Raw genomic sequence first — 12,472 nt, forward strand, 5'->3', positions numbered from 1 at the left:
GGAGCACAACACAGATGAAGAACCTTCTTTAAACCAGCATCAGACACTTTATGAATCCATCAACAACATGGTTGCATCCAAGACAAGCCAAGCTTTTGTTTTTGTTCCAGAGTACATAAGTAAAACAGGGCATTTACCGCCTGCTTAAAATCACCTGAAATTCAGTGTTAATGTATTCCAGCCTTTAAAAAAGTCTGAGTGGAAGTTGACAGGGTCTAATGAAATGATTGAACATAATAACAAGGGCTGGCAGTAATAGTTTGGTCTGCAGTGATGGCGAGCTCTGGTGCCAAGCTTGTTAACACTGCACAGAGAGGGTTGAAAGTTCATTGACTCGGAATGTAATTGAGAAACAGTGAGATGCTGACAAGGCGCGATGGGGTTGAGTGTGTTTAACCCCAACTTGTAATGTTGAGTTAAATGACAATGAAATGCTATTTTGCCCCCAGACGCACACACACGAATACACAGAAACATTCAAACACCACCATTATAACTCTAAAACTTTATTTTAAAATACCAGACCAAGATGACAGAAGTCTAATTAACAAAAAAAGCCCTGTTTTCATTTTCCTTACAAATTAGCCAACACAGAAAGCTGAAGTCACTGCTAAACTCTTTAGGAACTTTCAAGAGTTTTCTAATTTAAGATATAATTCTCTTTCATAGCAATTTTTTCAGTTATTCTGAGAACTTAGTCCTTGCTCTGCATGTTGAGGCTGGCACGGCATTTGTGTCAGCCCAAAGACTGATCTGAGAGAGGTTGGTGGGCTGAATACCAGAAACTGATTTCTGCTGCTTTACTAGAGTAATATTTAATATTATTCCAGTCGTGTGTCAAACTAGCAAGCCTATGTTTGTTTCGCTTGATATAGAGTTCTGCTAAAGATATAGAGCCATTGTAAAAGAAAGGCTGTGGTTTGTATGTCAGCTTGTGAAAAAACACTTCCACAGATAATGTTCAAAACTACTCTTTATAACCAAAAATATAGACATATCTACTAAAGGATATTAAAAAATTATTATCCGTGTGCAAATATTTCACTAAGGTCTTAGTTTGATTTTGCACCCCTAACCAAGAGCTCTTGTTAATGTTGTTTATATGCAGTTTAATCAGAGTTAAAGTAATGTAGGTCTCAGAAACACATAAACAGGAGTCTGGAAAGCTTTCTTGTGTTCTAACTTATAAAATTCCCCTTTAGGCTTATCAGCTTAGACTTTATCATGGAGTACACCCATGTATTGTGTAAAACCTTTAGATCTACCATTTGAAGTATGGAGAAAGATAAGAGGAGCTTAGAGAAGATATTTGGGAATTAGAAGTTAGAAAACAGAAGGAAGTGAACCTTTCTACTTCTCCCTCTCTTAAACAAACTAAATTATATTTACATATTCCAATACCTTTCCCTGGGGCCCAACATTAAAGCCTGTGACACATTATTACTTAACATTTAAAAAACAATTCTAACATCAAAGTTTCAGCCAGGGAAGTTTTTTTAAAATTTCCTACTCATCTCTGTTGGCGCTGCTTTGGATTGTGCTTACTTAAAAGCTATTCGGAGAAGCCAGAGAACAAACCTGTTTGTTTATTCTTCATTCCCGTTTTGCCTTTCATGGTAAGCAGCTTACCTCATACTACACAAGTCAGTTGAGGTCAAGGGTGCTGTAAAAGAATGTCTTGATGTCTTAGTGAGTAGTTGTTGCCCAAAGACTCCCATTACGATCGCTTGTAAAAGGGGTGTCATTTATTGATGAGTGGAAATTTATTAGCCGAATGGGTCTCGCACGACTGACTTTCTCTGTGGTTGCCCTGTTTCTTCTTCACTGTCGTGCACTAAAACCATGGCTCATATGCTTTCAGTTGCACAGCCTCCATCCCAGGAATCTGCCTACAGTAACATACTTGATTGGTCTGTTTGAGATCTAACATTCTCAAGAGCACAGCTGCTGCATCCTGTAGCAGTGATCAAACCCTTCTGCACCTATCTGCTCCCCTCCTCACTTCTTTTCTTTTTTCCATTTCATCAGATACGTCTTTAGATACCAGTCCTCTTTGACAAAAATGCCCCCCTCTTCTCTCTCTGCCCTCTTGCTTTCTGTTGACAGGCTAAAAATATCTGACAGATTAAAAAACATCCCTCTTTGTTGAAAATGTGATTGCCCTCAAACTTGATAGTTACTGAAAGTATTTATTAAGGTTTGCCCGCACATGTTTCGAAGGATCTTTAATATCTCTTCTCTATTATCTTCTTCCTCGTTCCTTCACCCTCTCCCTGCTTTATCTCTGGCATCCCTCCACCTCCATCCCACCTTTAGGCTGACAGCATTTGTGCTGAAGTCCTTTGCTCAGTCCCGGGGTTTCATCTTCATTGACCCTGAGGAGCTTCGTGCATCAAAGACCTGGCTCATCAAACATCAGCGAGATGATGGCTCCTTCCCTGCCATGGGGCGTATACTCAACAAAGACCTGCAGGTAAGCCTGCATCTTGGTTAATGTAGGATTAAAGCAGTTCTGTTAAGAATTCTACATTTACAAATCAGATACAAATGTGAAAGCCATTTGTTTAGTAAATACATTTATTTAATGTAAGGTAAAAGTAAATAAAGAGGAGGGAATTTGTTTTATTCCCCTAAACAATGTTAAGTATGGACTGAAAAAGTGGCAGTGCTAAGATTCTATAAAGTTAGTGTATGAGTCTCGATTCACCAAAGTAAAAATAGGACTAAGGTGTTAGACACAATCTACAATGTGAAATGAATTGTGTTTTATTCAATAGGGAGGGATCCATGGGAAGATCTCACTTACTGCTTATGTAGTAGCAGCTCTCTTGGAGACAGGTATAACCACAGAGGTAAGCATGTCTCTGCAGTCTGTGTAACACACATCACAGTTACTCACAGTCAGCTTTCGATGGGCCACATAATTTTTCATTTAGTGATACTGAAACGGACATATTCAAAACAAGTCTTTTAAATCTTCAAGAGCAACACTATATGTCAGTCATTAGCCATTTACTCGTGTTCCCATCTCACCACCCTGGGTCGTGTGTGGACGTATCGCTGCATTCCTGATAGCTGTGAAGAAGGATGTGCTGGCAGTCAGTCTACTCTTATTTGTTATGCCCGAGTGCTGCTTATCTAATATCTGGGCTTCATCAAAAGATTTAGAGAGACATGTAGAGGCACTCAAGTGCCGTGAAAGAGACATTAGGTCTGTTCCTTTTCCTCTCCTTTCCACTCCTTCTTCTTTTTTTCTTGCTTGATTTTTCCTAGTCCCTCACTAATAGCTAATCTTAGTGAAGAACTAGGTTCACCTTGCAGTTTGTTGCAGTTTAAGTGGAAAAAAGAGCAGTTAAACAAATTGTGCTAAGATTGTTCTCAGCTTGATTGGAAATTCCTGCAAGATAAAAAGAAACCTCTGATTGTTTTTGTCTTTGACCTCCGCATAGTATCCACATAGTTGACCTTTTATTTAGCATCTGCACTTCATGGCTCCTCTCCATCCATCTGTCTCACCCCCTTTCCCCTGCTATGTATCCCAAAGAGCTTCTTAAGTGAATCTTTCGTTTTACAACTGATAAAAACTGAAAAGGTTTTCTTCACATCAAAGCAGAACCTTCATCCCCTTTCCAATTCTCCTTAATTAAAAGATGACTGCTGCAATTACAGTGAGTAGATCTGCAGGCCTGTCATCTCATGGATGAGAGGCAGGGTCACATCTGCAGAATATGAAAGTCAACTCTCGACTTTTTAATGGCCAAAATCATGAAAATCTATTTAAACAACATCAGAGCAGAGAGGATGGTTGTGAGTTTAGTAAGGGCACCCTCTAACCAGTTGAACATTGATAGAAATGATGATGATGATGATTATATACTTTGTTTTTTGGAAAAGGTATGCCGAAGGTCATGTTAGGTAAGTGGCATATCTGAAGAATCTTGTGGTGAAATTAGCACTAGTCAAAAGATCTACGGCTTTCAGCTTTACCCTTCAGGGGTCGCCACAGCGAAACATGTTCCACACATTGATGTGGCGTGAGTTGTTACGCTGCATGCCCTTTCTGCCACAACCCTCCCATTTTTATCCGGGTTCGAGAACGGCATCAATGTGGCCCTTGGTGTCTGGGTGGGGCCACACCTGGTGGCGTGGGATTCAAATCCACGGCCTTCTGCATCCCAACCCAGCACTCTACCACTGATCTAGGCCCCCACAAGCATAGTTTTGTATGTAAAAGAGGCCTGGCTTAGTAAACCCAAAAACCTGTCTATATTATAATATTTATTTATATATTTTAGCATTTCTATAAATAAACAAATTATAATTGAGTGTTACTGAGTGTGTGACAATGCGTAGGCATTACCATATCAAGGTATGAAGGTTGTCCAGCAAAAATGCCGCTATTATGGCTTTTTACAAAATTCCCAAAGGAATTATTATTATTAAAATAATTTATATAGTTATTTTTCGTAAAAACAATAAAAAAAATACTGCCAAATTTTGGACACCCCTTGTAAGCCACATGTTTATTTAATTATCACATGTTTATCTGTGTTTGTCTTATATGCTGTCCTGGCCCAGGAGGAGAAAGTGGCAGTGGCCAAAGCCAAAGATTTCCTGGAGAGCAACACCTACTCTGCTGATGACCCTTACACATCAGCCCTGTCTGCATATGCCTTGGCTCTTCTACGCAGCCCTTATGCTCCTCTGGCCTTGCGTCGCCTCAATCACATGGCCATCACACAAGGTACTGCCACACTCATCACTGGATGTTCATTCATTTAGCTCTAAGTCATGTACAACAGATGTATAGGCAAGTGACCAGGTTGAATAAAAATAGCCTGTGACCCCAAGACTAAAGCCATAAAAAAATAGGAGCAACAATATATATTTTAAAAAAGAATATGCACAGAAGAATATAAAGAAGAATAAAACATATATATTTAGGAAAAAGCGTACAAAACCACTAGTGATTGACTATCAGAATCCTGTCCTAGAGTTGCTCACAGAACAAGTACCCAGACACAATGTAGAACAGAAACAATTGTAAAAGTAGCTGCTGCAGTTCAGTCCACTCCTCCCTTTCCCCTCTGTTTCTTATCCTACTGTTGGTTTCCTCTGGCCATTTCCTTCTCTTCCTCTTGCCTGAAACTTTATGCAAGTTTTTGGCAGATACGACTGAATTGAGTGGAACAGAAATAGTTTTACTTGACTTTGCAATTAATGTAATGTGCAGGGGTTGGTTGCATATTGTAGTTGCATAAAGATTCAGATAAGTAGGTTTTTTTGTGTTATGATAAAGGATGACCCCCCTTGCCTTACACACAATTGTCCAAATCTGACTTTGTTTTTCTTTGTAGATGGACTCACCCACTGGAGTCTGACTGGCAGCACTATGACAGATGAGGACACCTTCATGGGCTTCAGTGATGGCCTCTCTCAGTCAGGTACACAACATATTAACTGCCTACTTGAAATACCGAAAGCCTTTTTAATCCTCTTAAATAAACAACTACATTTAGAATCCTTATCTATCTATCTATCTATCTATCTATATATACAAACAATTCATGTTTTGTCCCCAGTGGTGTCAGCAGAGGTGGAGATGACAGCCTATGGTCTTCTGACCTATACCCTTTTGGGGGATGTGGCTTTAGCCCTGCCCGTGGTGAAATGGCTCTCCCAGCAGAGGAATGCCTTGGGTGGCTTCTCCTCCACACAGGTAATCCTTGAGGCTTCCAAAATAAGTCAGAGGTGGAGATGAAATCACATTACGCTTGCATATATATCCAGATTTCCAGTAATCAGGTTTCTGAAGTGCATGTAAACACTGTTGCCCCATTACCCGAGAAAGCTGATTAGTCTGAGAATTCCAGTTACTTAAGTGAAAGTAAATGCAGTAATTGTAAAGCAGCCTTTTCTTTCACCCTCTGTGCCAGGACACATGTGTGGCTCTGCAGGCTCTCTCAGAGTACGCCATACTGTCCTACGTGGGAGGGGTCAACCTCACCATCTCACTTGCCTCCACAAACCTCGATTTCCAGGAGACCTTTGAATTAAACAGGGACAACAAGAAGCTCCTTCAGAGTGCCAAGGTAGTTTATTCATACAAAGATGGAATAGCTTAACTCCTCTGTGAACCTTTTTATGTCAAGGTTGCTCTCCAGTGTTATTCTGTGCAGTAGAGCTGCCCTTCAGATTCTTCGTGTAAATTGAGTCTTTATCAGCAGTAATTGTCAGTTCCACTACCAACACTCTGAAGAGGACAGTTCACTTAGAATGAAATTACTGAAATTTTTCAAACTTTTAATGTGATAAATGTAATTTTAATCACAGTGATTTATGGGAAAGTATGTACACTCTGGTACTAAACTTTGTTTCTGTGTCTACTTGTTTAGTAGCCAGGACCTGTTTATGCTGCCAAACCAAGCCAGACTTTATTGAACTAAATGTCCCAAAAGTACCTTTCTGACTTAATCGCTGTGTTTTATTGGTCTGGTTGCCCACCCATTTACAAATTTGACTGTGGCGTCAGGTCAGCACTGCTCTGTGTGTAAAAGTGTCCCAAGAGCTCAAGAGGTTTTAGTGATAGTGCAGGACATTCTCTGCCGAGCAAGTTTCACCACTGTGATTAGTGGTGTCAGCTTAATTCGGGGTAATTAAATCCTGCTGGTTAGTAGCCAGGGAGTCACTAGTGGCAGTGCAGCACTCTACAGTTTTCATTCACTTAATAAAATGCCCTCCCCCTGCCCCCCTCTGACTCCTTTGTTTCAGCTCTTTCTTCTGTCTCTTTTTTTTTCAGATCCCCAGTATCCCCACTGGCCTTTTTGTAAGTGCTAAAGGAGAGGGCTGCTGTCTCATGCAGGTACTAGAGTTCTGCACACACAACCGGACATATTTGCAGTTTTGAACCTTAACCCTTATAACAAAAATCTGTCAGCAGCGCGAAGTCAGTTGTTGTCGTCTATAATGCCAAAGTTGCTCCTTGTTAATTGGCGTAATCCGGTGGAATATTTTTGGGAATGTGTTGATCATTCCTGTTGATTCCTGCAGTCCACTGGACAGGACACAGTTTACTTCCACCTTGTCACAGACCAACAAAGATCTCTTGTATGACCAGGAGTAATTGTTTCTTTTTGTAGTATGATGCTTTGCTCTCTTGTTATCATTAGTGTGTTAATGTTCATCTGCTTTAAAACAAAAAAAGGCATTAATGAAAAAAAAACCTGCAGAACCAGCTTCAGCAGCAGATGTTGTGTTCTGCTGTACAGTTCCTAAAACATTTTCTATGTCGTTCTTCTTAGCAAATTTCTCACCCACAAACACACAGTTTCTTTCTTCACATCTCTCTCCTTTCACTCCATCCACACCTTGTCATGTGTCAACACACGCCTCTGACAGCCCCTGAGGCCAACAGCACCTGCACTCTAATGAAATACAAGTGCAGGGCAGTGTGTTTGTGGACATGTAATAAGTATATGTCCTGTGCCTCAGGATTATTATTTAGTAGCTTTGCAATGGTCTTGAATGATTTATTCAGAACAGGTACAGTTCTGGGAATAATCATCTGTGAAATTAAAAAGAGCATCAAAGCAGTAAGTTGTCCTCCAGCTAAAATAGTAGTGTACTGAATGCAGGTCTTGTGTCCAGTGAATATGATTTGTGGTCTGTGTTTTAAAGAGCTTAAGTCTTCTTAACTTTCTAGTCTTTTCATGGGGAAAGGTCCTAAATATTTGAACTCACAGTAGTTTTTGCCAGTCTTTCATGCCAGAGCTAATGTCTTTCATAAAGCTGTCATAAGGTTATTTAATTAATTTTGTTTTTACATAACAAACATTTTCATAAATACCAGCCTCAAACACATACCAAAAATTTGGCAAACTGATGCAAACCTGTGCTTTGATAACAGACATTATGATTCATATGACATAATTATTTGAGCTTGTTTACAGGATGCCTTTATACCAGGGCCACACAAGCTATTGGTAATGTCCTTTCAGGGAGTAGTAAAGCTACAACCAGTATAAATGGAATTGCTTAAAATACTAGGTTGACTGACTAGGTCTAAATGGACAATCTATTATTTAAGTCATTTAATTTTAAGTTAAATTATTATTTACCTCATCTATCTTATTTTTTGTTTACTTTTATTTCAGCAGTTTGTATTTATTTATTTGTCTATGTGGTTTCTCCTTGGTTTGGTTGAGGTGCTTTTCCTTTCTTTTCTACTTTTCTTGCGGAGAGCAGCTGTAACAAGGCAATGCAATTTCCCTATGGAATCAATAAAGTTCTTTGAGTCTTGAATCTTGAATCTTAAGACCTAATGTCCTGATCATAAAGAGTAGTGTGTCTCAGCGAAGCTGTTCTTAAAGGAATAGCTTGGGAGCTTTCACAGTGGTCTTATTAGAAATTTGAGAGGTTTTGCATATGGAACATATGGAACTGTTCCTGGAATGTGAGTACACTGTAAGAAATGAGGGTCTCTGTTTACAGCCCTCATTCTATCTAAAAAATCACTAAGTTAATCTAAAATTAACATTAAACTTCAATGCCAAATTTCAGTGAATGTCAGGTAGACTTTGAAGGGCATTTTTTCCACAGAAAGAGGGCCCTCATTTCCTACAGTGTTGCTTTCCGGAAGAAAAGATTTGCAGAAAGCAGCAAAGCTTTTAACAACCAACAGTTTGTTCCAAACATATAAATAGCCCTCAATTTTCTATTAAAACCAGGTTGAGAAATCCATGACTATTTCTTTAAGCACAATGGCATTTAACTGAAAACCATGTTTGAACTTCTTTGTCATGCAAGAAAAAAGTTAAGGGGTTGTCAAAGTCAGTCTGATAATCCTACAGGAAGCGTGAAGGCCTGTACAAAATTTGGTGCCTATCGATCTAGCGAACATTTTAGGGGATACATTAAAACTTTGACAAGCTGGAAGCACTGGGGGGAAAATCAGGGGATCTAAAGTCTTTCATCTCATCATCTTGTGGGCACCATAGATTGGAATCTGTACTAAATTTCATGACAATCCATCCAGGACCTGTTGATATTTAGTCGATGGAGAGCTTTTACTTTTTCTTAGCATTGAAAGCCCTAAAAAAAGTTGGGTAGTCTGCAACATTAGTAGGCTCCATCTTCTAGGGACCATATTAAGTCATGGCTCATGGCATGACTTAATAATACAGGGATTTCAAACATAAAACAACTATCGAAATTAAATGTGAATTTAGCAGACATTAGATAGTATTGTCAGACTGTTTTGAAAAACCATTTTTTCTTTTTTATTCAGCCATATTTCTCCCCTTAAGCATTAAATGCATTAATTACATTAATAACATTCTTAAATACTGTGCTTCTCTATCTGTGATTTTAGATTGATGTTTCTTACAACGTACCTGACCCAGTATCCAAACCAGCGTTTCAGCTCAAGGTGGACCTGAAAGAACCTTTTCAGGAGCGACACCTGCAGCCCCCCTCCTCTTCAACTTCTTCTTCCCATCATACTTACTCACGCTCTCGCAGCCGTGCTGACAATCGCTCTGAGCTCAACAGGAAGCGGCGGGCTCCCATTGATGACGACGACCCAGCTGCCCACCAGGACAAAATGGCCTTTCACATCTCGCTAGAAGTTTGTGCCAGGTAGAAATCACATTCTACGAATGTACAGTAAAGTAGCTGGACCATATGCACAGCACTGCAGCTAACACCACCCTCTCTACGTCTTAACGCTGACTCTCTGTCTAGATGGCTCCATTCCGGCTCCTCCAACATGGCCGTCATAGAGGTTCCCATGATTTCTGGTTTCCAAGCAGATATTGAAAGTTTGGAAAGGGTAGGTAAATGCATTAACACACAAATGTAAGTGGCTAAACTGTAAGACTCTTACTGTAAGACAGGCATAAATCCCACCCCACCAGGTGGGGCCCCACCCAGCCACCAAGGGCCACCTTGGTGCAGGCCCCACGCCTGGATAAAAATGGGAGGGTTGCGGCAGGAAGGGCATCCGGCGTAAAAGCTCATGCCAAATTAACGCGTGGAACACGTTCTGCTGTGACGACTCCTTTAGGGACAAGCCAAATGCAGCTGATTTTTGAAGTGTTTTTCTTATAATTGCAAGCATGTTATTTGAGGTGAGGGTCACTACAAATGTGGTTCTTAGGTTTGTTAAGAGAACCTCAGCTCAGGCCTTTAGGGTTTTACTGTCTCAAGGCTGGAGGCAATTGAGCCTTTCACGGCCTATAAAACTAAACACACACAAGCCACTGAGGCATAGGTCTGATAAAACATGTATAGTTTACAAAGGTCCGAGGAAAGAACGCTGATATACTGCAAAAAACAAAAGACAGACTGCTGTTTAGGTCTAGTTAGAAATTCCTATATTGACGGAAAAATAAAGTGAAATTAGATTTAAGAGCTGTATCCAGGTCAACATCCCAGATGCCCATCAGAAACTTCTACTTTATTATGAGACAGTTACAGGGCCATAGTCCACAGGCTTCCACCTCTCTAAGAGCCACCTCTGTTATTGCCTGGGGAGATGTTAAACACACACACACACATGCTGCTATGAGTGTGTCATTTCAGGCTCACCTGAATAGTTATGGCTAACAAGCTCAGTTTTCACCCCTGCTAGCCTCCTGTGGAGTTTTACTGCTGCCTGCCTGACTGCCACTTACATTCCTCAGTTTATGGTGGCAAGCTTGGCCTCTACAATCATGTCTAGTTGCTTTCATGGTCGCTGTAGTCATGAACGATTAGTCCAATGACTGACTGGGGGCTACCACAGCCGGGGCTTCCTTTGACCCAATATAATGAGCTTTTCCTAACAACCCAGAACACACAGTTATAACATTTGAGTTGTGGGAGAAATTTCTACTTACTAGATAGACAAACAATGTTAGTGTAAAAAGGTACCAATTGTAGAGAGTGTATAGCTTAGTGGCGCCAGCTCAGGCTGAAAAACTCATAAACCCCTGCTGTCCAAAAGCTGCCACCTTTGACAGGATCCCCCTGTGGAAGGGAACTAACTGTGCTGGCAGCTTCCCCATTACCTATTCATACACTTGTTTTTAACTATACACTTGTCCACAAGGTATACGAAATACCAGTATAAAACTCTGATCAGATGATCCCAGCGGAAAGCAAAGTACTTTGACCAGTACATTTTCCACCCCAGCCGTAATGTGTTGAGCATATGGTTTGCATTCAGCTTGTGGCCCATGGTGCACAGTTAAATGAAGACCATGTGGATTCATACACTGAAAGGAAAGGTGGGTGTTCAAGACACTCTAAAGCACAGTGTGTTTAAATAGACTTTAGTCATTAGGTGTACATGTAGGAAATGCCAAAGATTTATTACATAAAATTTGAGGAACCTTATCCTTACCTTAGTATCAACATGTCTAAATGGCAAATCCAGGTTTTCATTACACTTTTAACACTGATTAATGAATGGAGACGGAGCTGTTCCGTCTGCCGTGGTGCTGATTACTGTTCATGCTCGTGTCCATGGCTGGTATTTATGTCCATTATTTTATTAGCAAAAACTGAATTAACAACTGACTACCAGTCATGTGTTTTTTGTCCATTCATGTACATCAGTCAATCAGTATGACGTAATATCAGCATCAGCTGTTGTATTTAAACCATAGAGAAGATGTAATGCATGAGGTAGCAATTTAGCACATTTAGATTAATTTTTTTGGTTCAGAGTTAGAGCTACAGTGTGCAACATTGTTTTAATATGTTTATAGAAATATGACTCATAACTTATAATAATGTGGAGAGGTGCTTTTGATGCCTCAGGTTACACAGACTCACATAACAGCACTGGCAGAAATGCAAAAATATTTGGTTCTAAAAAAATTTAAGCAAAGCTTGCTTGTAAGTTTTCTAGCATTCTTATTTATTGTAATTGTTAAGGACGAGTACCTAAAAGGCTGTGCAGAGCAAGCTACTCAATGTAGTGCAAGCATAAATTGAACATTGTACCTTTAATGTGTAATTTGTGTTTTGTTTAAATGTTACTTTTTTAAATTAGGATGTTGTTACATGTTCAATTACTTTTCAGTACTAAGTTTTTACAAGGCAATCCTAGATTTTGTTGTCAGGGATCTCAGAAGTGTTTTTCTTTTTTCCGTCATAAGGCTTGCCTGGGGACATTCATAACGAGCAGACATGCATAAGATAATTTAAATTTCTTCCAAGCCACATAACATTTTTCTTCAGTGCTGTGTTTATGCATTTATCTGCATACTGAACCTGGTATATTTGTGTTCCTTAACAGCTGCTGATGGACAAGAGAGTGGGTCTGAAGAGGTATGAGCTGAATAGGCGAAAAGTGTTGTTCTACTTTGATGAGGTGAGTTCAATTCAAATTCTTTGTTGATGTGTCACTCAGCATACTGCACATGTGAAAGCACAAGGTGATAGTACCACAGCCAGTTTTTGCCTAAGGTTAAGGAATGTTTTGAGT

General features: G+C 39.9%; 1 protein-coding gene across 2 annotated transcripts in view; it reads left to right on the forward strand.

Annotated features, from left to right (window-relative positions):
- Positions 1-12,472, forward strand: part of cpamd8 (C3 and PZP like alpha-2-macroglobulin domain containing 8) — a 42,772-nt gene that overhangs the window by 24,620 nt on the left and 5,680 nt on the right. The window contains exons 29-38 of one of the 2 annotated variants that reach the window (XM_067513192.1): positions 2,317-2,473; positions 2,778-2,852; positions 4,579-4,744; positions 5,358-5,444; positions 5,583-5,719; positions 5,937-6,092; positions 6,800-6,862; positions 9,371-9,636; positions 9,742-9,829; positions 12,284-12,358. In XM_067513192.1, the coding sequence (XP_067369293.1) occupies positions 2,317-2,473; positions 2,778-2,852; positions 4,579-4,744; positions 5,358-5,444; positions 5,583-5,719; positions 5,937-6,092; positions 6,800-6,862; positions 9,371-9,636; positions 9,742-9,829; positions 12,284-12,358 (1,270 nt within the window). The remainder of the gene's footprint in view (positions 1-2,316; positions 2,474-2,777; positions 2,853-4,578; positions 4,745-5,357; positions 5,445-5,582; positions 5,720-5,936; positions 6,093-6,799; positions 6,863-9,370; positions 9,637-9,741; positions 9,830-12,283; positions 12,359-12,472) is intronic. The other variant, XM_067513194.1, reaches the window with a different exon arrangement.

This window comes from Channa argus, chromosome 8, assembly GCF_033026475.1.
Source record: "Channa argus isolate prfri chromosome 8, Channa argus male v1.0, whole genome shotgun sequence".
NCBI classification, from domain to species: Eukaryota; Metazoa; Chordata; class Actinopteri; order Anabantiformes; family Channidae; genus Channa; species Channa argus.